A 26,972-nucleotide genomic window follows, 5' to 3' on the forward strand; every position below is an offset into this window, starting at 1 on the left:
CTCACCCACCCATCAATACATAAATACATACACATACACACTCTAACACAGAAAGCTGTTGATATTCATTACAAAGTTAAAAACAATCCTATTGCTAATTCTATCCACAAAGAGTCCAAAAAACTTTTTAAGACTGTTATGCCAACCCACAGCAGCACCCCACTGATTTTTGTTTTAGAATTCAACCCTTCTAGGCCATTAAACAGGCTTCCCAGGTGACGCTAGTGGTAAAAAAAAAAAAAAAAACCTGCCTTCCAACGCAGGAGACATAAGAGACTGGAGTTCGATCCCTGGGTCAGGAAGTTCCCCTGGAGGAGGGCAGAGCAACCCACTCCAGTATTCTTACTTGGAAAACCCCACAGACAGAGAAGCCTGGCCGGCTACGGTCCAAAGTCGCAAAGAGTCAGACACGATTGAAGCGACTTAGCATGCACAGGCTGTTAAGTGCTTGCAAAAAACACCCGGAGGGATCTAGGTACCTGTCTGACATGGGTCTCTAATTTGAATGAAAATATATTTAGAAAAGAAACTGTACTCACAGAAAAATCCAATCTTCTTAGGGTTCATTTACTGAGTAATAAATTTAAATAGACTTTTGGGGGGAATGGATTTTAACTAGCAAGGAGACTTCACTAAGTCTTATAAAAGGAAACTTAATCATTAAACACCATTCTTCTGAGGAAAATGAAAACTCTACAGCACTTTCTAGCTTTGGCTCTCATCCATTTAAATCATGAGTCTTTCAGAAAACTCTAATGAAAGCTTTGGCTCCTCCATCCAAAATATGCGCACAAAAGTTTTATATATACTTTCAAAACTTTCCATGACCCTCGCAGTAAGAGTTTCTGTTCTTCAGCAAATACCCTAATCAGGAGGCCTTGATGCCAAATCTTTTCAGCAAGGATCTCTGTCTACAAGGCGGGCTCTCACAAAGAACTGCAAGAGGGAAGGGACTGGTTTCTGGCCCACCTACCTGGAGCTACCTGCAACATTTCCTGGAATCATTTACTCTGATCCCTACCACCCAATACCAAATTCACTCTAGTTAAGTGTTGTGATAAATAGATAGCCAGAAAAAACTTCACTGAAGTCATCTCTCTAGTTTTAACACCCTCAGTGGCAGAGACCCAAATAGACAGTTCTCATGAGTATGGCCCAGAAATAAAACTATATTTCTAAATTCAGCAAAAAATCATCTACACTATATTTGTGTTTCTTTGATTTCGTTCCAATTCCTCTGACATTAAAAAAGTGTGCTTTAGGAAAAATTAAATGCATATTCTTTCTCTTACAAACAATGTGGTTTCCAAAATACTGTATTCACCATCAATTCCTTAAAGTTTTTCTTTCAACTTTTCCTCCTACTTTTCATCACAAGCCTTAACTGAAGGCTTAATATATCCAATATGTATTTTTAAAGTCCTTAACAACCAGTAACAAATAAAATACATATCAGTGTGATTAAAACTTTGATTTTTTTTTAGAGTGGTCTTAAATAATACAACTAAAAATTTTCTATACTATCATATATAGCAGGTCATCTCAGAAAGCCCTTGCTCAGGAGTACTGGGCTCATATCTGCCTTTTTCCTCAATTAAATTAAATGAAAACTTCCATGATTTTAGGTTTTTCAGTGAATAATATGAATCAATCAGCAAAGTTACTAATACTTATCTCATTCACATTGTTGCAATACAAGATTTTTAGTTTCAAAAGATAGGAATGTCTCCCAGAGCAACATAAAACTGCCATGTTTGCAGAGACCAGCAGCTATGTCCCCCAGAATCCTCACCAGACCTAACAGAAAATGCTGGCCCAAACCTAGTTACCACTGTGCTATTTTTATCCTATTTTTTTTTAACTCTATTTTTAAAAGTGTCATGAGGATAAGAATTTCCTTCACGAGTGACAACTGGAAGATGCTCTATTAATTTAATACTACAAAAGAATGATTAAAATTTCTTATGAATGATTAGCACTCTTAATCTCAGGACCAGAAGAATATTAGCCCTTAAAATAAACCCTAAGAAGCAGGCAGAGGGTAACAGAGTAACATGATCCTGATTCTGTATCCTAGAGAGAAACTAGAGCTGTGAGAAGGGATGAGGTTTGCTCAAGGTCAACGTCAAAATAAACAATAGCAAAACTTGACCTAGGGCAGAAATGAAATGAGAACGTGCTGGTTAAAGTGTGTCTAATGCCTATAAACTGGGCCATTTGTTAGGAGTAAGATAAAACCTGACTAATTTTGGGGGCTGTATTTTGTTATCACTGAATGACTGTTTTACACTTTAGCAAAAAATAATGTTCCCATAACCATATCCCAGATCTCAGTTATGAGAAAACAGCATAGAGCATACTGGCTTAGAAATCAAAGCCACTTCTAGTGAAATAACCAATAACCTTGGGAAAAAATGCATTATTTCTCAGCCCAAATATATGAACATCTATAGTACATGCTCAAATATATAGAGATATTTGGAAATAATTCTCTCTTTTTCAGGTAACACCTATCTCCACTGTCCTTCCAGGATTGATGTAAGACTCAACTCACAAGAGATAAGATTGCATTTTAAAAGTGTAAACCACTACATAAACAAAACTGAATCATCCAAAGGTGATTCAAGTCTAAAACTTGGTAACCTTTTAAACATTTCTTTTCAACGTGACTTACCGCTATCAGAACCAGGAACTGATGTGCAGAGCTAAGTAACATATGGGCACTGACTGCAGAATTTTTATATTGACAGAGTAAACATACTACAGACAGCCAGTGTCCTATGAACTGGAATTGCTATCACAGTCTAACTGTATTTACTGCTATCCCTCTTACGATATCTACCAATCTACAATACACAAGTAGGTCCTGCATTACGAGTTCTGTTAACCATACTTTTGACAGAAGTAAAATAATCTCTTGGAAATTGAAATGATGAGGTTTTACTATAAAATCTCATGCTTTACTTAAGAGTAAAAATATAAAAATTCAAAAACAAAAAAGGCAGATGCCCAGAATCTTGTAAATACAGCGAGTTCCCCTTGCACTTTTATCACGTCTTCCTTTTATACACTCTCCTTAAAAAGTTCAACAATGTACTTCTAAATTTAAAATTCATTATTCTTCACTGCAGCTCTGATCTTCTGCCGATCAGAAGGAAATGGAAAGAAGGAAACCAGATGAATGAAGGAGGACACGCCAGGCGAGCACCGCTAACTCACCCCAGATGCTCTCCTAGCACCACGGTTATTTCACTCACATAACTTTTTTTTGCAACTCAGAAAAGTTCTCCATAAAACTGATATTGCAGGATGCTGAAACAAGCAGAGTTTTTAATCCTGGAACACTCTTTTACTTCCACCTTGAAACTCTATTAACATGAAACTGAATCTATTCAGTACAGCAAAATTCTACGTCCAGTGAGTCTAACACTTCACCTCTTAACTTCACTGCAACATGAGGCCTGGAGTGCCCTCCTGAGAACAACCGCATCCTTCTCTTCCTTGATTTCTGAGTTCCCAAACCAGTCCCTCACCTGACACTCAGGTCACCTCCTTCATCTCGTGGTTCTCAACAAGATGTACTGAAAGGGACTACAGCTTCCACGCTGTCTTCCCCACCTGTTCCCAAAACCCCTATCTCAATAACCAGTGCATGTCCAGTTTTGAATCCCAAGGCACAAGGAGGAGTAAAAACAAGTGAATAAGTGAATCTAATTTTAAAAATTCAGCAACCATTGATACATAGAGTTTTTCATTTAAAAAAATAGCCTGCTTTGTTTCAGAAAAACAAGGATGTAATACCACAGACTTAAATTATAACACATATTTATTAAAACCTATAGAAAGGACTAAAACAACTCTCATACTCGCCTTTTCACAAAAAAGTTCCTTCCAACAAGTTCTAGGAACAGCATCTCTTTATATTATCTATTTAAAATATATTTAGTATCATACATATATAAAAAATATCCTGAAAGCAAACAGTATTAGTAATAAATTGCTAAAAATTATAAGGAGAAAATACTTACTGAACTCCAAAATCTAGAACTGATGGCTGAAAATGTAAGCCTTTTCCACTAAATAGCTTGTCTGAGAAGCTAAAAAGAAAAGAAAACACAGATTAACTTTTGTCTGTTGTATGCTTCTGTTGAATGCCGAGTTAAGAGGCTATATACTTAGACTGTTAGCTCTCATGAGATATAATTTTACTCCCTAAAACATGAGTTTGAGCTAGATCTTAAATGATAAAATGTTAACAGTTAAATTATTTGAAGTCTAATATAATTCTACAGCTGCAAAAATTGAAGTCACCAACGTTTGTCTGACTCTCTTGCTACCCCACAGACTGTAGCCCACCAGACTCCTCTGTCCATGGAATTTTCCAGCAAAAATACTGGAGTGGGTTGCCATTTTCTTCTCCAGGGGATCTTCCCGACCAACCAGAGTGTCCTGCTGCACTGGCAGGCAGATTCTCCTGATACCACTGAGCCGCCGGGGAAGCCCAGGGTACTCTTAGATTATGGTTAATGCACAGCTTTTATAAGCATTCAGATAAAAAATGGGGATGGAGTCGATCCTGAATGGGCTTCATTTCAGGATGAATTCAGGAAGCATACCCATTTTCACAAGCCCCAAATCAGGAAAAAAACACAGGGATGGGCGTTGAGGGTAGGGGCTGGAGAGGGAAGGAGCTCTGCCCTCTACTTTCATCAGACTAGTTATACCAGGAAAAGGACTGGGAGCAAGGGTTGCCCCTTCAGACTGAAACCATCACCAAGTCTGTATCTTTAAGATTAACAAAGCAAATAAAATATCACACAGCAGGTCATATTTTCAGCAGTTGTTAACCATTATTATGATTTCATTTTCCTTCAGAATCAAAAACCAGAAATTAATATACCCCAAAAGATGCATTAAAAATAAGCCACAATGACATTTATGAATAAAGACATATAAAAACTACATACAAATATATAATATATATCATATAAAATATGTGTGTCTATCAAGAAACTATTAACTGTCATATACCTTTTTAAGTAATTTTTTTAATCCATTTTAAATCTAGCAGTGTGTATACGTTAATCCCAAACTCCCAATCTATCCCTGCCCACAACCTTCCCCTCTGGTATCCATAACTGTGCTCTGTGAGTCTGCTTCTGTTTCGTAAATATTAATAAGTCCATTTGTATCCTTTTTTTAAGATTCCCCATATATCATATATTTGTGTTTCTCTGACTTACTTCAGAGTCATGCAAGATCTTAAAATCCATGTATTCCAAAAATACTTGATTTAGAGAAGTGCCTAAGTGTAGTATACACAGCTGTTTTCAAAGAGACAAGTTTTCCCAAATAACAATCTTTTCATTTCCTCCTCCCACAAGCAGCCCTGCGCCGAGCTCGATCCAGAGGCTGGCGGAGTGGACACTTGAGCTCCACAGCTGCCGGCCCGCAGAACTGCTGTGACCCGCAGCAGGCCGGCTCCCGGCTGTCTTGAAGGTGCAACAGTGCAGAGACCAGAGAGCCTGTCCAAACCCTCACCTCCCATGGAGCATCCTGCCTGCAGCCTCTCCTCCTCCCCTTTCCTGACTGCACCTAAGCTTCCCTTCCTCCACCCTCGCTCCTTAGAATCCCATCTGTCCTCTCATCTGTGTCTCCTTTACTCCACATCCAGCACCATCTTTATTAATAATAAAGGTGGCACTTCAGTTTCCCACCTGCCAACTTCCTTCCTTGTGCCCGCGTCAGGCAGTCACAGGTACGCTATTTCCTGGGCGCTCTCACACCCTAAAAGGCCAAAACTAACTCCATGATTTGCTTGCAAAAACAGGCCACAAACACACCCAGCTGCCTCCAGAAATGTTCTGAAAAGCCACAGGAGGCCAATGGTCATAAAGAGTTGCCAACATCAGAGGCACCACAGTCACCCCCTCTACAGACCGAGCTGGCCAGGGCTCAGCATTCCAGAAAGGAAAGAAAGCAGGCAACTTCATAGGCCGAAAATTTCCTTAGAAAAGTCAGGCTGATGTATTAGCAAAAAGTGAAGGAGTCAATGACAATCCACCTCATGCCTCATATACTGAAGGTGAATTTATCGTCAGATTTCACACACAACTTCTGAATGAAGACGAGCTTTGGAGGACTTAAGTAATTCACCCAAGATCACATAGCTACTAAGAGGAAGAGCCAAAACTCCAATGCAGATCTGTCTGGGTCAAAAACATGAACCCTGTTCAGAGTTCAAGTCTATCCAAGTTCTTGTGACCTACCCAAGGAACCAAGGTAGTTCCTCTGCCAGGAGAGGAAGCAGCTTTGGAGCCGTCACGATCTAGTACTGAACAAACTGCTCACTTAGCACCTGCAATATGAAAATGACAACAGGATCTGCCCTATAGTTTTCAGGAGGTTAAAATGAAAGAATGATGTCTTTGCGTCATGCCTGGCACATAATGCAATACCTATCAGATCGTGTTACTAAGAGGATGACTCTCGTCTAACAGAAAAAGCAATGGCAACAGGTGGAGAGGCCAGCTGAGCTTGGAGCAGAGCTGACCCTAGGATTTAGAAGTCCCAAATGGAGCAGCAGTGATTACCTGTGAATAGACCGAGTGAAACAGAAACCCGGGCTGTCTTATGCCACAACAGAGTTTACTAAAGCTCACAATCGGGAAGTTCTTCATACTCAGTGAAAGTCAGACATTTAAGGGTCAACCTGAAGCAAAAGGGTAGAAACAGCCATAATTTCTCCAGCTTTAAAGAAGTCGGAGATCTTAGAATGGAGAAATAAAACCATGTCAGTATTTCTTCTAAAAGTCACAGAACAGATACATCTTTCTCCTTTGGTCAGTTTTAGCTCAACTTACTTTCACAGTCTGGAAACTGGATTAAGTCACACAAGGAGAGTGTGTAAAAAGAGAGACCACTTACTTGGCACCTTCAGCAGGGGCAGGCACAGGGCCAGAACAGGACAGTGACAGCAACTGAGGCAAGGCTCTGGGTGTAGGGACCCCCTTGTCCCCCCCCACTTTTTCTGCAGACGCCCACCTCCTGCAAAGAGCCATGCCTTCCTCAGCTGCAGGACACGTGGGCAAGGAATTCCACACATACTTTTTTGAAAGAGTATCTCTGCCTAAGAGTATCTGACTTTATCTTCTCTTTTTTTAAAAAAAAATAAACTTTGGCCATTATTTATCTCTATATAAAACAAAGAAACACAGTTCAAAAAAGTGGCTAGTATAAGAAGAAACAATTTCCCTGGAAATGAGAAGTGAAATGAGAAGGTGCCAGCCAAGAGCTCCTATGTGATACGAGGCTTGGTCTCCTCGGTCGTCCTCAAGGGGGATGGGATGGATGTGCCAAGCTCCTTAAAAAAGGGCTCAGATGTAAATTACATCCTAGGAAAACTATACCCATCTGCCAATATCAGGCACACACTTTAAAAAATTCAGCCCAGTAACAGGTATAAAAATGAATCAACTCTAAGCAACTGTTCTGGCCATGCACAGCTGTTATCTGACCAAGGCTCCCATCTTGGGAATAAGCATCAGGGCTCAGGGGCTGGTTCCAGTCTACCAGCCCCCTGAGTTCAGAGCACCCAGCTGCATGGGGTAGGGGGCGCAGCCAGGTCAGAGGACCCTCTCCTCCAGATCTGATGCAGAAGGCCAGGCTCACGTGCCAACAGGCAAAACTCACAGATCAAGACAGTGCAAAGACAGGGAAGGAGAAAATTCCTGCAAGAGTCATGAAGGGCTTCTGGGCTGGGGCTCCACGGACAGCTACCCTGGAGGTGCCTCCAGCCAGGCTAACGGCTTCAAGAAGCACAGGTCACTCTGAAGAATGCCATCTGAGTTATCTGGTGGCGCCAAGCAAGCGGCAGAGAGCGGAGTGCAGAGACAGGACAGGGTGTGAGCAGGGAGGAGCGGGTGTGAGCAGGGAGGAGGGGGCGTGAGCAGGGAGGAAGGGGCAGGCGGATGGGGGCAGCCCTGAGAAGGCGCCTGGACCCCGAGAGTGGGAGCAGCACGTGAGGTCTGCAGGGCCTGCGCCGGACCTTCTCCTCCAGGCCTCACTGGTCTCTGGGAAAACCGCAGCAGTCCACAAGCCTGTGAGGGCTGCCATCGTCCCCCACCAGGGAGGAAAGAACCTCGCCTTCCAGCAGGGATCTGAGAAACAGCAGTGACTACCGAAGGGAGGGTGGGGCTGCCCAGTGGCCCACATTCCTAAATGGACCGGTTTTCATCTGCCTCTCAAGCCCTGCCGCCTACAGCCAGCTGCCTTTTATAGCCAAACTGTTCCAATGGAGGGGCGGAGAGAAAGAGCACTTTTTTTTTTTTAAGGTCAACCACGACAATGGCTTTAGGCACTGGATGAGGATGAAAAGGTTGCAGCGGTCTAGATGCTGAGGAGTTGAGGAAAAGCAGGTTATGCTAATGAGCTCCTTAATGAGCCACTTACTGGGCTGTTTTTCTCTTAAGAAGCTGAGCCTATTGAGATCCCAGAGCTGGGAAACCTCTCGGAAGGTAGGGATTCCTGCACTATTAATTCCCCTGGGCCCTGAGCAGGAAATAGGGATTTCTGAGAGTCAGCTGCCATTCCCAGGGGTCCTAGAATTCAGTACTGGCTCTGTATGCAGTGGCCTGGCACCCACCCTGTAGGATACAGGAAGCCCCAGCCTCCTGCAGCCCCTAGTCAGTCGGGCGGCCTCAGGGCAAGACCTGCAGCTGCCACCAGCAGCACTGCTGTCGTGAGGACTCCTGGGACCCACTCGTCCAAGGGCCTTCCATGGAAACACAAGTGCCCAGGCTGCAGGACTGATGGAATGAGTTCTGTAGCCACATGAGTTACAACATCATAATCATGGTGCTACCAGTCGCTCTCTGCTTTAAATTAAAAAAATACTTCTCCCCAGAAGTTCACTGAAAGGAGAAAATATTAAATACACAGGCATGTCTACTTAATTAGAAATGTCATTCTTCCTGGTAAATTAACTTGCAAGCAACCACTTAAGTTCCCACAGAGGGAGAAAAAGTCATTTGGTAGGACAAGATTTTCCTAGCTTCTTCTTTTTTTTTAATATTTATTTATTGATTTGGCCACGCCAGGTCTGAGCTGCAGCATGTGGGATCTAGTTCCCTGACCAGGGATCGAACCCGGGCCCCTGCAGTGGAAGCGATAAAGTCTTAGCCATTGCACCACCAAGGAAGTCACCTAGTTTCTTCCACTAAAAGAAGGCCTGGGCTTCAAGATCGAAGCCAAGGGAAGTTCTTGGAGCAACACCAATAGTGGCGTATCAGAGGGACCCTCACGGACAAGGCTTCCCTGGTGGCTCAGACAGGTAAGAATCTGCCTGCAATGAGGGGGACCTAGATTCCATCCCTGGATAAGGAAGATCCCCTGGAGAAAGGAATGGCAACCCACTCAAGTATTCTTGTCTGGAGAATTCCAAGGACAGAGCAGACTGGTGGGCTACAGTCCACAGGGTTGCAAAGAGTCGAACATGACTGAGCCACTAACACTTTCCCTGACAAGAGATCTGGGGTTTTAAGCCACCTGGTTCATTGGTGGTCAAGCCCTCCAAGGCCAGGACCAAAGTCCTCCACGTCATTCTGTACCGTGAGTTGCTGATGGCCTTCTCCACCCACAGAGGAGGTGTTCCTCCCTCAAGGACGACCCCCCACCTCCCAGCCCCGTCCTGCCCTGCCTGCCCCAGGGTTTTCACCATCTCCTCACCCGCACCTCCCCCTCCACCTACTCATGCCCCTCACCTGAGCAGAGGCCCTGATGCTCTCCTCACCCGCACCTCCCCCTCCACCCACTCATGCCCCCTCACTTGAGCAGAGGCCCTGATGCTCTACACCTGCTCCAATCCCCTTCTGCCCTTCACAGTCAAACTGCCGGTGAACGTGCCACTGGCAGCACGCACACTTATTGAACACATCCTGAACACATACAGGATGCTGTGCCAAGCACCTGATTATCCCATGGATACCTGTGTACCAGGTGGAGTCTGTTACTACACATTTTCATATAGGGACACAGACGTGCTGAGCGTTTAAAACAACCTGCCAAGGCCCACTCGGTGGCTGAAGGGGCCTGTGAGCACGTGCCCAGAGCCCGTCCCCATCTATGCCCCACCCCACTTCTCTCCCACAGCCCGCCCCTCCCTCACTGAGGCTGCTCGTGCTGAGGTCGCCAAGGGTAACAACCTGGCACCTGAATGCTGAGCTGGCTTACCCCCTCCGCCAGCTCCTCCTTCCTGAACTGCCCCTTCCGTGGTTCCTAGAAGTCTCGCCCAGCCTTCCTCACCCCTGTGGCTGCTCCCGCTCAGCTCCCCTCCAGGCCCTCTTCCCCTGCTCACCTCTCCCAGGCCACCCTTTCCTCGGCCCTCACCTCCAGGCTCACCCTTCACCAACAGTGTGATGCTTCCCACAGAGACATCTGGGTTCTTCTGACTGTTCAGCATCATCAGAGCTTCCTTACCCCATTCCCAGATTTCACCCCTTCTGGGCTGTTTACGAACGGGCCAGTTACGGGTGACCCTGGCACAACACTGGGGCTCCGGGGCTCCGCCCCCACACAGTCACAAGTCTGCATGTAACTTTACAGCTGGTCCTGGGATCTGCTCCACGTTCTCGGTTCTGCACCAGAGTCAACCAAGCGTGGCTCATCGAGTCCACATTTATAGAAAGCAAGCACGTTTAAGTGGACCTGGCAGCTCACACTCGAGCTGCTCAAGGGCCAGCCGTCCCAGTTTCAGCGGTCCTGCCTGCAGCCAGGGGGCCAGCACACGACCCAGGCTTGGGCGGCTTCACCCGCCCGAGGCAGGGCAGCGGGCGGGGGGAGGAAGGCGGCCCCAGGGGAACGAGCACCACAGCCAGCGGTGGGCCGGGGGTCCCAGGGGAACAAGCACACGGCCAGCGGTGGGCTGGGGGTCCCGGGGGAACTGGTCAGGGGTCCCGGGGGAATGAGCACACGGCCATGGGGTGGGCCGGGGGAATGAGCACCACGGCCATGGGGTGGGCCAGGGGTCCCGGGGGAACGAGCACATGGGCACGGGGTGGGCCGGGGGTCCCGGGGAAATGAGCACACGGCCAGCAGTGGGCCGGTGAGTGCCAGGCAGTCTCTCTCCAGAACACACTCTGACTTGTGGTTCAAGCTACTAAATCCCCTTTCTACTTGTTTATTTTCTGAACCAGGTTCTTAAGACTTCCTCGAGATTCTGTCAGCTGCCCAACATCTCTTCAATAAATTCCTTTTCTGCCTAAATCAGCCAGAGTCAGTCCCTGTGGTCTGACTGATTCATTTCCCAAGCCTGTGCATCTGTGGCCTGGACTCCTCTGCTGAGCTTCTGACTCTTGTTTCCATCTGAGGCAATGCTATCCTGCAGATGCCCCCACCCCCAGCACCCCCAACTGCGACTCAGGATGGAGGTCAGCATCTGCCTCGGTCTCCCCAGCGGTTCACAGCACGGTCTGCCCCTCCTGGTGAGCGACAGCCAACCCACCCAGCCCGGAGCCCCGCAGGAAGTGCAACGTCTCCCTGCGTTCTAACTCCACACATAGCCAACACTGACAGATACCCCGGGACCCACACGCTGACACCATGCAAAGCGGTCCCCTCCTTCCAGTCTCACTAGCAGGACCTTACATTCAAAAATCGTTTCATTTGCACACTAAAGAATTTTAAAAACCATAATTGGATTTACACATTTAATCATATCACAGTCCGCATGCTATAAAGAACTCCTTTAGTCAAGTGGTTAAATAGCATTGCAAAAACCTATAAAAGAAAAGGCTGGTAATTAAGCTCATGTTTCCTATCCCTGGTCCAACTTTCTCTTCACAGCAAAGCATGGCTTCTCATCTAGGAGTTGAAGATTTCACATCTTTTCCCAGGCTACTATACGTTAAAATAATTAAACATGATTTTTAAACCTGCAAAATACAAAATACATTTTGCACTCTCTTTCAGCTCTAAGACAAGTTAGCATGAAAAAGTAATTCAGTCCTAGACGTCTCCAGCAATAACAGTCTTGATCAAATGCTACACATGAGCCAAGGCAGAAATCCACACAGACAATCAGTGAACTGGAGACTGGGAATGAAGGTCTTATCCTAGGCCACAGGTGGACCAAGCACGTTTATGCAATACAGTAGCTGTTCTCAAAAAAACAACTCTGACTTCTCAAAGTGCCCAGATGAATTTAGACATTAGTAATCTGAACAGGAAAAAGCTGTTTCCTTTTTTTAATTGAACTACTGTTGACTTACAATATCGTTAGCTTTAGATGCAGAGCAAGGTTACTCTCATATATATATACATATATATACACACACATTCTTTTTCAGATCTTCTCCATTATAGATTACTACGAGATACTGAGCATAGTTCCCTGTGCTATTCTGTAAATTTTTCTTGTTCATCTATTTTATATATGGCAGTGTGTATCCGCTAATCTCATACTCCTGATTTATCCCCTGCCCTTTCCCCTTTGGTAACCCTAACAGAAACAGGCACACAGACATAGGGAACAAGCTATTTTTTAAAGCTTCTCTGTGAACTAAAATGGACAGCAATGGGCAAATTTAATTCAGGTGACCATCATATCTGCTATTGTGGGCAGGAATCCCTTGGAAAGAATGGAGCAGGCTTCACAGTCAACTCGAGAGTCAGAATGCAGTACTTGGGTAAGACCTCAAAAAAGACAGGATGATCTCAGTTCATTCCCAAGGCAAACCATTCAACGTCACTGTAATCCAGGTCTATGCCCCAACCTACAAGACCTTCTTGAACACACACACACACACACACACACACACACACACACACACACACACACACACACACGTCCTTTTCCTCATAGGGAACTGGAATGCAAAAGTAGGAAATCAAAGGACACCCAGAATAACAGCCAAGTTTGGCCTTCGAGTACAAAATGAAGCAGAGCAAAGGCTAACAGAGTTTTGTCAAGAGAACACCCTCTTCCAACAACACAAGAGACAACACTACACACGGACACCACCAGATGGTCAACACTGAAATCAGACTGATTATATTCTTTGCAGCCAAAGATGGAGAAGCTCTATACAGTCAGCAAAACAGGACCTGGAGCAGACTGTGGCTCAGATCATGAACTCCTTATTGGCAAATTCAGGCTCAAAGTGAAGAAAGGGAAAACCACCTGACCATTCAGGTATGACCTAAATCAAGTGCCTGATATTATACAGTGGAAGTGACAAACAGATCCAAGGGGTTATATCTGGTGGACAGAGTGCCTGAAGTACAACGGGTGGAGATTAGTAACACTGTACAGGAGGCAGTGATGAAGACCATCCTCAAGAAAAAGGCAAAGTAGTTGTCTGAGGAGACTTTACAAATAGCTGAAGAAAGAAGAGACGTGAAATCAAGAGAGAAAGGGAAAGATATGCCCAACTGAATGCAGAGTTATGGAGAATAGCAAGGAGAGATTAGAAGGCCTTCTTAACTGAACAATGCAAAGAAATAGAGGAAAACCGAATGGAAAGACTGGAGATCTCTTCAAGAAAACTAGATATCAAGGGAACATTTCATGCAAGGATGGGCACAATAAAGGACAGAAAGGCCAGGACCTAACAGAAGCAGAAGAGATTAAGAAGAGATGGCAAGAACACACAGAACTCTACAAACAAAAAACGTCTTAATAAACCGGATGGCCGTAATGGTGTGTTCACTCACCTACACCAGACATCCTGGAGTATGAAGGCAAGTGGGTCTTAGGAAGCATTACTAGGAACAAAGCTAATGGAGGTGACGGAACCCCAGCTAAGCTATTTCAAATCCTAAAACATGCTGCTGCTGAAGTGCTGCACTCAATGTGTCAGCAAATTTGGAAAACTCAGCAGTGGCCAGAAGACTGGAAAATGTCAGTCTTCATTCCAATCCCAAAGAAGGGCAATGCCAAAGACTGTTCAAACTACCACACAATTGCGCTCATTTCACATGCGAGCAAGGTTTTGCTCAAAACCCTTCAAGCGAGACTTTGGCAGTACATTGAACTAAGAACTTCCAGATGTACAAGTTGGGTTTCGAAGAAGCAGAGGAATCAGGGCTCAAATTTCCAACATTCATTGGATCATGGAGCAAGCACAAGAATTAAAAAAATATATCTACTTTATTTCACTGACTACATTAAACTCTTTGACTGTGTGGACCACAACAAACTAGAAAGTTCTTAAAAAAGATGGTAATATCAGACCACCTTACCTGTCTCCTAAGAAGTCTGCATGCAGGTCAAGAAATAACATTTAGAACCGAACATGGAACAATGGGTTCAAAATTGGGAAAGCAGTACAACAAGGCTGTATATTGTCACCCTGCTTATTTAACTTATATGCAGAGTACATCGTGAGAAACACTGGGCTGGAGGAAGCACAAGCCGGATTCAAGATTGCTGGGAGAAATATCAACAACCTCAAATATGCAGATGATACCACTCTAATGGCAGAAAGTGAAGAACTAAAGAGCCTCTTGATGAAAATGAAAGAGGAGAGTGAAAAAGTTGGCTTAAAGCTCAACATTCAAAAACAAGATCATGGCATCCAGTCCCATCACTTTATGGTCAATAGAAGCGGAAAAAGTGGAGGCAGTGACAGATTTTCTTTTCTTGGGCTCCAAAATCACTGCAGACAGCTATTGCATGAAATTAAAAGACACCTGCTCGTTGGAAGGAAAGCTATGACAAACCTAGATAGTGTATGTATTAAAAAGCAGAGACATCACTTTGCTGACAAAGGTCTATATAGTCCATGCTACGGTTTTTCCAGTAGTCATGTACAGATGTGAGACCGTAAAGAAGGCTGAGCGCCAAAGAACTGATGCATTGTAACTGTGGTGCTGGAGAAGACTCTTGACAGTTTCCTGGACTTCAAGGAGATCAGAACAGTCAATCCTAAAGGAAATCAACCCTGAATATTCATTTGAAGGACTGATCCTGAGGCTGAAGCTCCAATACTTTGGCCACCTGATGCGAAGAGCTGATTCACTGGAAAAGACCCTGATGCTGGGAAAGAATAAAGCGAAAAGCAGAAGAGAGAGGCAGATAATGAGATGGTTAGATACCATCACCGACTCAATGGACATTAATCTGCGCAAACTCCGCGAGACAGTGGAGGAAAGGAGCCTGGTGTGCTGCAGTCCATGGGGTCACAAAGAGTCAGACACGACTGAGGGACTGAACAACAATAAGGAACTTGGTATATAAATATCATTAGACAGAATAATTTTATTTCCTAACACATGGTGAAACAAAGATATTCAATATACACTTATCTTACATATTTATTCACAGATGACTTCCAAAATACAACCGCCTTGATTCTTAAGCGGGAGTTAAATGTTACCTTAGTTGACGTGGAAATGCTTTTGGATGGATAGCAGTGTGAATATACTGGATTGGTCACAGCAAAATTTGATTCATTAGATTGGTTCTATAAATTTAAAGCTTGAAAAAGCTACTACTTTCACATATAATGCTTTCAGGCAAATAGGATGTAGCAATTTCAGCTCGTATTCCAGAGAAACTTCCTTAGTTTTTCTGGTGATGGAACCACCATCACCGGCAAACAAGCAGCAGTGTCAGATCCCACCCCAGCAATTCCGACACTTGAGCTGCACTAGCTGCTACACCTCAGCCAAGGCAGTCTGACCCTAGAAGTCAAAGGAGAATAAAAGGCCTCCTAACTCCCATGGCGTCCAGTCTCACATGGCACACGGGGAGCACAGCCCACACAAGGGAGAGGCGCTGCAGAGCGGGCTCAGAAAAGCCTTCCGGAAGAGGCGACGCCTTCAGCGGGGCTGAGAAGGCTGGATATGTTGTGCTCAGTTGAACAGGGAGGAAGGAGTTTTTGACTAAGGGAAAAACAAAGATGAAGGCATGCAGACTTCAGGGAGGTCGGTAACACAAAAACAGATGTACCTAAGGTGATCTTTCAGAGTTTCTTTGTACAATGAAAGAAGAATCCTATGTAACTTCACGGTCCAAAATTTTAATTCAAACACAATAAACTGACTTTTTTTAAATCCCCACGGGAGCAAGTATATCAAAATAATCTTTCAGTTCAGTCGCTCAGTCGTATCCGACTCTTTGCAACCCCATGAATCGCAGCACGCCAGGCCTCCCTGTCCATCACCAACTCCCAGAGTTCACTCAGACTCACGTCCATCGAGTCTGTGATGCCATCCAGCCATCTCATCCTCTGTCGTCCCCTTCTCCTCCTGCCCCCAATCCCTCCCAGCATCAGAGTCTTTTCCAGTGAGTCAACTCTTCCCATGAGGTGGCCAAAGTACTGGAGTTTCAGCTTTAGCATCATTCCTTCCAAAAGAAATCCCAGGGCTGATCTCCTTCAGAATGGACTGGTTGGATCTCCTTGCAGTCCAGGGGACTCTCAAGAGTCTTCTCCAACACCACAGTTCAAAAGCATCAATTCTTCGGTGTTCAGCTTTCTTCACAGTCCAACTCTCACATCCATACATGACCACTGGAAAACCCATAGCCTTGGCTAGACAGACCTTAGTCAGCAAAGTAATGTCTCTGCTTTTGAATATGCTATCTAGGTTGGTCATAACTTTCCTTCCAAGGAGTAATCTTTAGGCAACTACAAAGAACGTGAGCAATACTACGGGGGAAATCTACGAGAAACGCTTCACCTTCCTAACTGTCCTGTGCAGGGCCCACCCCCGGCCACAGCATGAGCGCACTGGGAAGAGCAAGGACCCAAGTGACCAGGCATTCCAGTCCCTCCGACCAGCTGGACAACATGCACTAGCCAACAATCTCAGGGTTCTCCCTTGCAAAGAAAGGAACAAAACAAAATCCAACCTCAGAAGGCAAACCTTTTTTGAAAACAGGAATAGAGAAGAACCTCTTTTAATTGGTCTGTCAGAGGGTCCCTGTAACACACTGGCACAGACCCCATGCTTGCCCGCAGAGCATAACTCACCACCACCAAGCTCCTGGCTTGCTGCTGCTGCTGCTGTTTAGACGCTAAGCCGTGTCTGACTCTCGGCAACCACATGGACTGCAGCCCGCCAGGCTCCTCTGTCCATGGGATTTCCCAGGGTCCCATTGGAGTGGGTTGCCATTTCCTTCTTCACAGTTCATGGCTTATATGATATAATCCCACCACCAGAATGGCTTCTACGCTGAGCTTTCTCATGCGAAGCCCAAGGCTGACTGACACTGGAGAAACCGTCTGAATGTGCCCAGAAAAAGGACTCCTGAACACAAGCCGCGGGCACTAGGGTTTTCTCTTAGCGGGGGGAGCAGTGGTCATTTTAGGATGTGCTAGATCAAAAGCATTTGCCCTTGGGAAATAATGGTTGCGGTTTCACGGCTTCTTCCCCAGAGCTGTCAGGCTCTCCTGCAGCTGGGTATGGCCGTGGAACCAGGCTCCAGCAAATGGGGAGCAGGTTTCTGACACGAACCCTCTGGCCCTCCCTCCACCCTTTCTCCCACCGGCTGCCATGCACAGGCGCCACCGCCTCACACTCTGAGTACTAGGCTGGTACATCCTGGGGAGGGGGGATCTGGTGGGGGCAGGGCTCCCTGAAGATTGCCTGGAACCAGAGGTGGCACAAAGCATGAGAGAGGGAAAAACTGTCTTGTTTTAAATTGCTGGTACTTTGTAACTGAGTTACCTTAAAGCTTAAGCCAAGTTGAAACAGCTCTCACCAGAACGGCCAGTGGTCACTGTTCAACAGAACTCACACTGTCCAACAGCCCTCCCCTCCAAGCTGCTGCTTGCCCTGGGGAGGCAGGTTCCTGCAGTGCCAGCCTTTCATGTGGCCCAGAACCAGAGCTTCCTGATAGATGAGAAGGTGAAACGGCTACAGCAGTAAAAGAAACCCAATCCTGACACCAAAACAAAGACGATTCTCAGACAGTCCCTGCTGCCCCACCCCGAGAAAAGCCACCGATGATGGCAAGGGCCTGTGGTGGCTTTGGCCACATGCTGGGGCCAACTGACAAACGCCTGTACGAGAGCTGCCCCGAGGACAAGGAACCCAGAAACTGCCTTCTAGTTCGGAACCTACTGTTCTGCCTCGTAACTGCACATGCAGGGACAGGTCCCGTCCCATGCAGGGGACTGCCAGGACCTCCATCAGACACTGCAGGGAACCCAGAGCTCAGTCCAACACCAAAGATACTGCAGGGAACCCAGAGCTCAGCCCAACACCAAAGATACTGCAGGGAACCCAGAGCTCAGTCCAATACCAAAGACGCTGCAGGGAACCCAGAGCTCAGCCCAACACCAAAGACGCTGCAGGGAACCCAGAGCTCGACCCAACACCAAAGACGCTGCAGGGAGGACAAGGAGCGGAATTATCCTCCTCTTGAAAGACTGCCTGGAGGTTCCTCAGGCATGGATACACGGCTCCTTCCCAGGATTGACTGAAACAGCCATCTTCCTGCCCTGCCCAGAGTCCTGCAGCGCGGTGGCCAAGTGCAGAGCTCTCGAAGACCCAGAAGAGGGCTGTTTTCTGTCATGCTTTGCGCTGCCTCTAGTTTCAGACTGGGTCCTTTTTCCTAGTCAGTCTTGGGAGAAAGGAGTCCAGAAAGGTTACAGCAGTGGGGGAGAGAGATCTGCTAAATTCCCAGGTCCTGGAGTCACTGGGACCCCAGCTGAGACCAACCCTCGAAAGGCGGAAGCGACTAGCTAGATGAGGACACGAGATTATCTGAATCACGTGGCCAGAATTTCTGTTTCCACTACTATAGAATTAAGGTAACACGCCTCAGTCCACGGTGAGGATTGAAACACAGGTACAGAGCTGTGCAAAGTGCCTGGGGATGTAGGGAGAGGGTGGGGGTGTCAGCTCTAAAGTCAGCAGAAATGGCCAAGATTCATGTTCTGATTTCCATGGACTCTCCAGAAGCAAATCAGGGCAAGACCGAACTACGCTTCAGAACTGTGTGTACTGAGGAGGAGGGTGGCGGCGGAGGCTGAGCTGCTTCCAACCATCCCAGGGAGCTGACAGCTCCAGGCTGTTAGCAGTAGTCGCCTCCCTTTCAGTTCAGCCCAGGGAACTTAATTGTTCTTAATTATACAGATGCCACTCATATGCAAATAGTGCATGAAGGGCTTTCCTTTTAAATTGTAATTTTTCTTTCTTTTCTTGAGGCACTGAAGTGTTACTGCTGAAGACGTTAGAGAAGAAAGAATGGCCCAGAAGTGCCCGGGCCCAGGAGGCAGGCCCTGGGCACAGGCCGCCCTCCCTTTGTGCGGCCCTTGGGCTGGGTCCCCTCCCATGGTCCCGGCCTGCCAGGGTCTTGTCTCTTTAACTCTTTCCCCTCTCCTCCCAGCATTCTCCAGCCCAGACCAAGCACCAAGTGAAGCCCACAGAGGTCCCAGAGCCCAGTGGAGAGGAGGGGAAGTCTAGACAGCGGGCCACAAGGTACCTTCAGCCAGTCAACCCTTCTATAAATGAATACCAACTGCAAAGGAGAGCGCTCCAGTAAAAACTGTTCTTAAGATAATAATAGCAACATGGGGGAAAAAAAAAAAGCTGACAACAAGTAAATAAAAGGAAACACAACTGTCCTGTGCAGTATGATTACAATGAAAGACTTACAAGGGAAAATGAGCAGGCAATTACTCAAATACTAACTGGCCACGTTAGGATGGGGGAAGATCAGCAACGCTTCCCTCACCCCACCCCATATTCCAAATTTGTTACATGGAGCAATGTCTTTGAGAATATTAACAATTTTCAGTTATGTGCTTTTAGAAAACTCAAGAGCAACAGGAAGGTACATTCTTATTAAAAACAACTTGAAATTACTTTTTTTTTAATCAAGTAACGCATTTTCACGTTCACAAGCTACTGAAAAACTAACAGAAGTTTCAGCTCCCAGTGTCCTGTTACTTTGCTCCATTTTCCTGTCTCTCCAGGCTCTGCCTCCTCCACCACCCCTTTCAGAGACCCCCAGCCTTCAGCCGCCGGCCTTCTTCCCCATCTACAACCACCCACTGGCTGATGTGATCCAGTCTCCAAGCTCCGTCACCTGAAATTACATCTCCAGCTCAGCCCTCCTCTCTCCAATCCCAGCTTTCCAGCTGCCCACCCACACACAGGTCTACTACCAGCAGAAGTAGTTTAGTAACTAAGTCAAGTCACCCTCTTGCAACCCCATGCCAGGCTCCTCTGTCCACAGGATTTCCCAGGCAGGAATACTGGAGTGGGTTGCCATTTCTTTCTGCAGGAGATCTCCCTGACCCGGGGATCGAACCTGGGTCTCCTGCACTGAGGGGCGATTCTTTTCCACCTGAGCCGCCAGGGAAGCCCAGCGGTCTCCTGAGAATTCTCAAAGACACTAAAAACAAAACCCTCCACTGCGGCATTGACAGCCATCCCGGCTCAGCTATTCCAGCCAAGAATCTGGAAACCATCTTGACTGCTCTCTCCACCCTACACTCCACATCAATCTACTGGAAATCCTGTGAGCTCTGGTGCAGAGCAAATCCAGAACCACACCACCTTCCCACCTCCACCAGGCCTGGACACTTGACCACTGACTGCAATCAAGGGACCTCAAGTGGCCTCCCCACAGTGCAGGTCAACGCCAACCAGGACGGCCTTTCAGAACCGAACTCAAGAGTCTCATGGCTCTGCTCAAAGGCCCAGTGACTCCCCACTCACTGGTCTCACGAGCCATCACCCTGGGCTGCTGCTGCTGCTGCTAAGTCACTTCAGTCGTGTCCGACTCTGTGCAACCCCATAGAGAGCAGCCTACCAGGCTCCCCCGTCCCTGGGATTCTCCAGGCAAGAACACTGGAGTGGGTCGCCATTTCCTTCTCCAACGCATGAAAGTGAAAAGTGAAAGTAAAGCCGCTCAGTCGTGTCCGACCCTTCGCCACCGCATGGACTGCAGTGACTCTCCTTCAGTTTGCTCCCTCTTCGGTAGGTTCTGCTATAGCCCACAGTCTTCCGGCTGCCCTGGGACCACTCCAGGCACAAACACCCATCTCACAAGGCCTGTACACCGGCCATTCTGTCTGGAACATTCTTTTCCCAAGGAGCCTCATGGCGCTCTCCTTCACCTCCTCAATCTTTGGAAAAGCTCACCTCTTTAATAAGCCCCGACACCCTGTTTATGACGACAGCTCCCACCCTTCCTCTTATCTGCCCCATTTTTTCCGCTTTCTCCACACTACATATCACCTTCCAAAAGCCATACAATTCAGCTGTTCCTTATATTCAGGTTCGCTGCCTCTTTCCCACACCCAGACTGCAAGATGACAGGGGTTTTGGTCTGTTTCGTGCGGAATTGAACATTCTTAGGCATTGCCTTTGAGATTGGAATGAAAACTGACCAAAAAATGCTTAAACTACTGCACAACTGCACTCATCTCACACGCTAGCAAAGTAATGATCAAAATTCTCCAAGTCAGGCTTCGATAGTACGCGAACCAAGAACTTCCAGAGGTTCAAGCTGGATTTAGAAGAGACAGGGGAACCAGAGATCAAACTGCCAACATCTGCTCGATCATAGAAAAAGCAAGAGAGTTTCAGAAAAACAGCTACTTCTGCTTCATTGACTACACTAAAGTCTTTGACTGTGTGAATCACAAGAAATTGTGGAAAATTCTTCAAAAGATGGGAATACCAGACCGCTTTACCTGCCTCCTGAGAAATCGGTATGCAGGTCAAGAAGCAACAATTAGAACTGGACGTGGAACAATGGACTGGTTCCACATTGGGAAAGAAGTACATCAAGGCTGTATATTGTCACCCTGCTTATTTAACTTACATGGAGAGTACATCATGCAAAATGCCAGGCTGGATGAAGCACAAGCTGGAATCAAGATTGCTGGGAGAAGTATCAACAACTTCATACATGCAGCTAACACCACTTTTATGGCAGAAAGCAAAGAGGAACTAAACAGCCTCTTGATGAAAGCGAAAGACGAGAGTGAGAAAGCTGGCTTAAAACTCAACATTCAAAAAACAAAAAGCATGGCATCCAGTCCCATCACTTCATGGCAAATAAACGGAGAAACAATGGAAACAGTGACAGACTTTATTTTCCTGGACTCCAAAATCACTGCAGATGGTGACTGCAGTCATGAAATTAAAAGACGTTTGCTCCTTGGAAGAAAAGCTATTACCAACCTAGACAGCATATTAAAAACCAGAAATATTAGTTTGCTGACAAAGGTCCATCTAAGCAAAGCTATGGTTTTTCCAGTAGTCATGTACAGTCTAGTCCAGAGAGCTGGACCATAAAGAAAGCTGAGCGCCGAAGAATTGATGCTTTTGAACTGTGGTGTTGGAGAAGACTCTTGAGAGTCCCTTGCACTGCAAGGAGATCCAACCAGTCAATCCCTAAAGGAAATCAGTCCTGAATATTATTTGGAAGGACTGATGTTAAAGCTGAAACTCCAATACTTTGGCCACCTGATGTGAAGAACTGATTCATTGGAAAAGACCCTGATGCTGGGAAACATTAAAGGCAGGAGGAGAAGGGGACGACAGAGGATGAGATGGTTCGACAGCATCACCGAGTCAAGACATGAATTTGAACAAGCTCCAGGAGTTGGTGATGAACAGGGAAGCCTGTCGTGCTGCAGTCCACAGGGCTGCGGAGAGTCGGACATAACTGAGCAACTGAACTGAACTTGTGTGGAATTGTGTCTCAAGAATTTAGAGAACAGTTGCTCAATCACATTTATTACACAGGTGAAAAAGTCTTCAACCCGTGTCATGGATCTTTAAAACCACAATCCAAGCCTCAGAATATCTTTTTAATTATCCAGTTAAAGTTAGCCTCACCAAAATATACCAGAGACCACAGGAAATGTCATGAAAAAAGGTTTCTCAAATTTCAATGTAAGCCTTGACCATATCAAATTTTAAATGTGTGAAAGAGAGGGGAAAAACAGCTACGTATAGAATAGTTTTTAAAAACCAATGGCAGGTAAGTTACATTTTTTTATTCACCTTAAAAAGAAACAAAAGTCAGATCCAATCAAGCCAAGGGTATACAAATTACAGTGACTTACTAAATTACAAACGCTATACTTGTTAATAGGACTTCCCTGTAGCTTAGACGGTAAAGCATCTGCTTACAATGCGGAAGACCAGGGTTCAATCCTGGGTTAAGAAGATCCTCTGGAGAAGGAAATGGCAACCCACTCCAGTACTCTTGCCTGGAAAATCCCATAGACAGAGGAGCGTGGTAGGCTACAGTTCATGGGGTCGCAAAGAGTCGGACACGACTGAGCGACATCACTCACTCACTCACTCATACTTGTTAATAAAATGCTGAGACAACTAGGACATTTTTTAAAAAAGAAAGGATCTTGAGTCTATTGAGAAAAATAAGGCCTTGAACCAGGCACTGTAACGTGGAAAGATTAAGCCAGGACTGTACGAGATCCCATCTGTTAACCCCCGGTTGGGAAGGATCTCTGGGAAGCAGCATCCCAGGCCTGGGCCTGTTAAAATTGTCTGACTAAGGCCTTGAAGCAGCAAGAGGCCTGAGATGGCAATTCTGGTTCCACTGTTTGAATGAGTGGATTCATAATCCCAGAATGAAGAAATAATCCAAAACCTACAGTGTTTAGGAGAGAAGGCAATGGCACCCCACTCCAGGAGTCTTGCCTGGAAAACCCCATGGACAGAGGAGCCCGGTAGGCTGCAGTCCATAGGGTCGCTAAGAGTCGGACACGACTGAGCGACTTCACTTTCCCTTTTCACTTTCATGCACTGGAGAAGGCAATGGCAACCCACTCCAGTGTTCTTGCCTGGAGGATCCCAAGGCTGGGGGAGCTGGTGGGCTGCCGTCTGCGGGGTTGCAGAGTCGGGCACAACTGAGGCGACTCAGCAGCACCAGCACGGTGTTTGGGGACTTCTCTGGTGGTCCAATGGCTACAACTCCACACTCCTAATACAGGGGGCCCAGGTCTGATCCCTGGTCAGGGAAGTAGATTCTGCAAGCCCCAACTAAAGACCTCGTGTGCCCCAACTAAAAGTAACAAACAAACAAGGGATTCCCAAAGGGAGCAACCAAGACCTGGCACAGCCAAATTAAGACAGAAAACGCACAGCACTTACAGACAGCAGGCGCGCGGGCACACGGGCGAGCTGAAGCGAGCACATCTCAGCCGCACTTCTGCTTCCGCAGGTGCGCCCCAGGGTCAAGGCCCGGTGCAGAGATGCGGCCCCACAGCCACATCCAGCCCCCAGCTACCATGGGGGCAAATGCGGCCAACATGGGGGTGAGAGGCCTGAAGGGTGGAGAGAAAGTCTCTGACTCTGCTTATTCCAGAAGCCATCATCTGTCCTTCTTTAGGCTACGAGAACAAATTCTTTTTAGTTCGAATCTTGTCACTTGAGACTAAAACGACCCCAGCTAATCGTTAGATAAACCCAGTAACTAAAATCTAATTTATGAGACTGGGTCCAAAAATAAGGAATGCAGGTAACCTCTGAAACATTAAAATATCTGTTATTGTTATTTATGAAAACAAATGCTTTCTGAGAAATAGGGTGACTGGGCAAAAGGTCTAAGAAAAACGGCATCTCGATCCAAAAAAAAGTGTTCCTTAAAAAGCACAAACTATATTTTCTTTATAAAAGCACCACAGCTTCTTTTGAGCGACAGACACTGCAAAATTAGACTGTGGTGGTGGCTACCTGTATTAGAATAGCTGCACTTTCTGGATGGGTGAACTGTAGGCTATGTGCATTGTATCTCAATAAAGCCGTTTCAGGGGGGGAAAAAAGGGGACGTGCACACATTAGAAGGCAAGGCCAGCCTCCTAATTCCATCTTTCTGTCAGGATTCAGAAGGGAAGGAGGCCATTTCTGCAGACACATCTTCTCAAACACGGAAGCCCCACAACACAAGCTCATTTCCTCTCTGTGCACACAGATGCCTCCTATACAAAATGAAAATGCCATATGTAGATGCCTCTGATTAGCACGTCCACGTTTCTCATTATTATGCAGCACTCTGTAACAAGCTGCAGTTAATGCCTGCCTATTATCCAAGTGCAAAATCATTCTGCCTAATTTCAAGCAGTCTGACAGCTGCAGGGGAAGAACAGCCTTGCCCTTCAGTGGAGGCCATCTGACATACAACCCCTGCCGCTGCAAGGACCCCAATTATCTAGGGCTCATCAATTGCAATCAAGCAGGCACTCTCAGACTTCATTTGCTGTCATGGGCCTTCCAAATGCCAGCATGAGAAGATGAAGAGAAAGGCAGAAATTAGGCCTGGAGCAGTTTGGGGGCAGAGGGGTTGTTTTTGGTGGCTCCTTTTTTTTTTTTTGGCGTGGGGGCGGGTAGGATGCACAGGTGGTAACGAAATCTAACAAGAGCGGAACAAGTGCCTCCACCGAGCAGCGCCGGCCCCTGCTGTGTCCGCCGCCATCCTCATCTTCCGTGGCCTGGCCTCCAGGGCCCAGTGAACTCCAGTGCCACGCAGTGACTCTCAATTTGCCAGTTTTCCAAATAATCCTATGGCCTCTCCTCCGAGGAGGCATTTCCGTATTTCAAATACTCTCCATTGTGGTTTTCCTTTAACTATAAACAGAGATAAGAAAATACACTAACTACTTTATACAATAAGCCGGGGGATTATACTGTGACATGCCAGTTACTACAATAACTACACTGCATATAAAGTATTACACTTTTAACTCTCGTGACAAACAACTCAATTTTCATTCTGTGTCCAGGAACACTCTTTCCAAAACCTCTACTTCTTTACTTTCCTAGTAACAAAAGAAGGAAATCCTGTATATTCCACACTAGAAATACTGCCACATTCTGGCACTAGTTACAGAATTAATCCATTTGAATCCAAGAAAAGGTAAATCCCCTGTAGTGAAATTTTAAAATGTGTAGCTCCTGAACACTTCCTCCCTTTTAAAAAGAATCATCGTGAGCACCAGATCATGGAGTCAAGAAATTATTTAGTCCACTGGAATTCAACCTGGCTACCTGTCAGGATAACCAGGAACAGCTTTTTAAGATATGGATTCCAGAAACTTCCCAAATGGACCAGCCGTTAGCTAGCTGCCTGGTCAGGAAGCTAAGATCCCACATACCTCGTGGCCAAAAAGCCAGAACTTTTAACAACTGAAACAATATTGTAAATATTCAATAAAGACTTTAAAAATGGTCCACATTAAAAAAAAAAAAAAAAAACTTTTTTTAAAATAAACTAAAATACGAATTCCAGGAATCCACTACTTCCTCCTGAATTGGAATCTCTGGGGAAAGAGCCTGGCAATCTGTTTCGGGAGTAACACCCCCAAGCAATCCACTGCCCCTGCGCCCTCTAGGAGCACAGGTGTCATGCATTTGGAAACCACATATCCACTCATCCATCTGTCTGTGGCTTATTCCAGAATCCACTCAGCGTACTTCTGTTTCCAATGTGGTTTATCCCCATTATGTTGATAAAATATTTCTATCTCAGCAAAAGTCAGGTTGCAGGAAACAAGCTAGCTGTTTTATGCAGAAAGGGATTTTAACGTAGGGAATCAAGTGCTCACGAGATCACTGAAAGGTTCAAGAGGGAAGGCTCGAGGCTGGGCTTCCAGAAAGGAGCCCCAGAGCAACCGGAAACCACCCTGCCGTGGGCGCTGGCCTCTGTCCCACAGGGAAGGTGGAGACCCCATCTAGGGAGGTCGTCCTGGAACCACTGAGTCAGGAGCACCCAGGACTTGACCGCCACCGGCTGTCCTACACCTGACGGCCACTGAGTCGGAACGTGGGAAGAAGCACTCGCTCGAATGCTCCAGAGGCTGAACTCAAATGGGTTGGACACAACTGCACTCAGGGGTCCTCAGAATTGCGCCCAGCAGGCCAGCCCACTCTGAGCAGAGGCCCGCACCTCTAACACACACACAGCAGTCACCACCAAGCAGTCTCCCTCCCCTCTGCAACCTCCGCAGGCCTCTCTCCTTTCCATTTCTCCCTCCTGT

General features: G+C 46.3%; 1 protein-coding gene across 14 annotated transcripts in view; it reads right to left on the bottom strand.

The window, feature by feature from the left end:
• Nucleotides 1-26,972, bottom strand: part of TMEM131L (transmembrane 131 like) — a 173,390-nt gene that overhangs the window by 80,600 nt on the left and 65,818 nt on the right. For all 14 annotated transcript variants that reach the window (XM_042234251.1, XM_027956227.2, XM_027956226.2 and 11 more), the window contains one exon: nt 4,029-4,097. In XM_042234251.1, coding sequence (XP_042090185.1) covers nt 4,029-4,097 — 69 coding nt within the window. The remainder of the gene's footprint in view (nt 1-4,028; nt 4,098-26,972) is intronic.

Source organism: Ovis aries, chromosome 17 (assembly GCF_016772045.2).
Source record: "Ovis aries strain OAR_USU_Benz2616 breed Rambouillet chromosome 17, ARS-UI_Ramb_v3.0, whole genome shotgun sequence".
Classification (NCBI taxonomy): domain Eukaryota; kingdom Metazoa; phylum Chordata; class Mammalia; order Artiodactyla; family Bovidae; genus Ovis; species Ovis aries.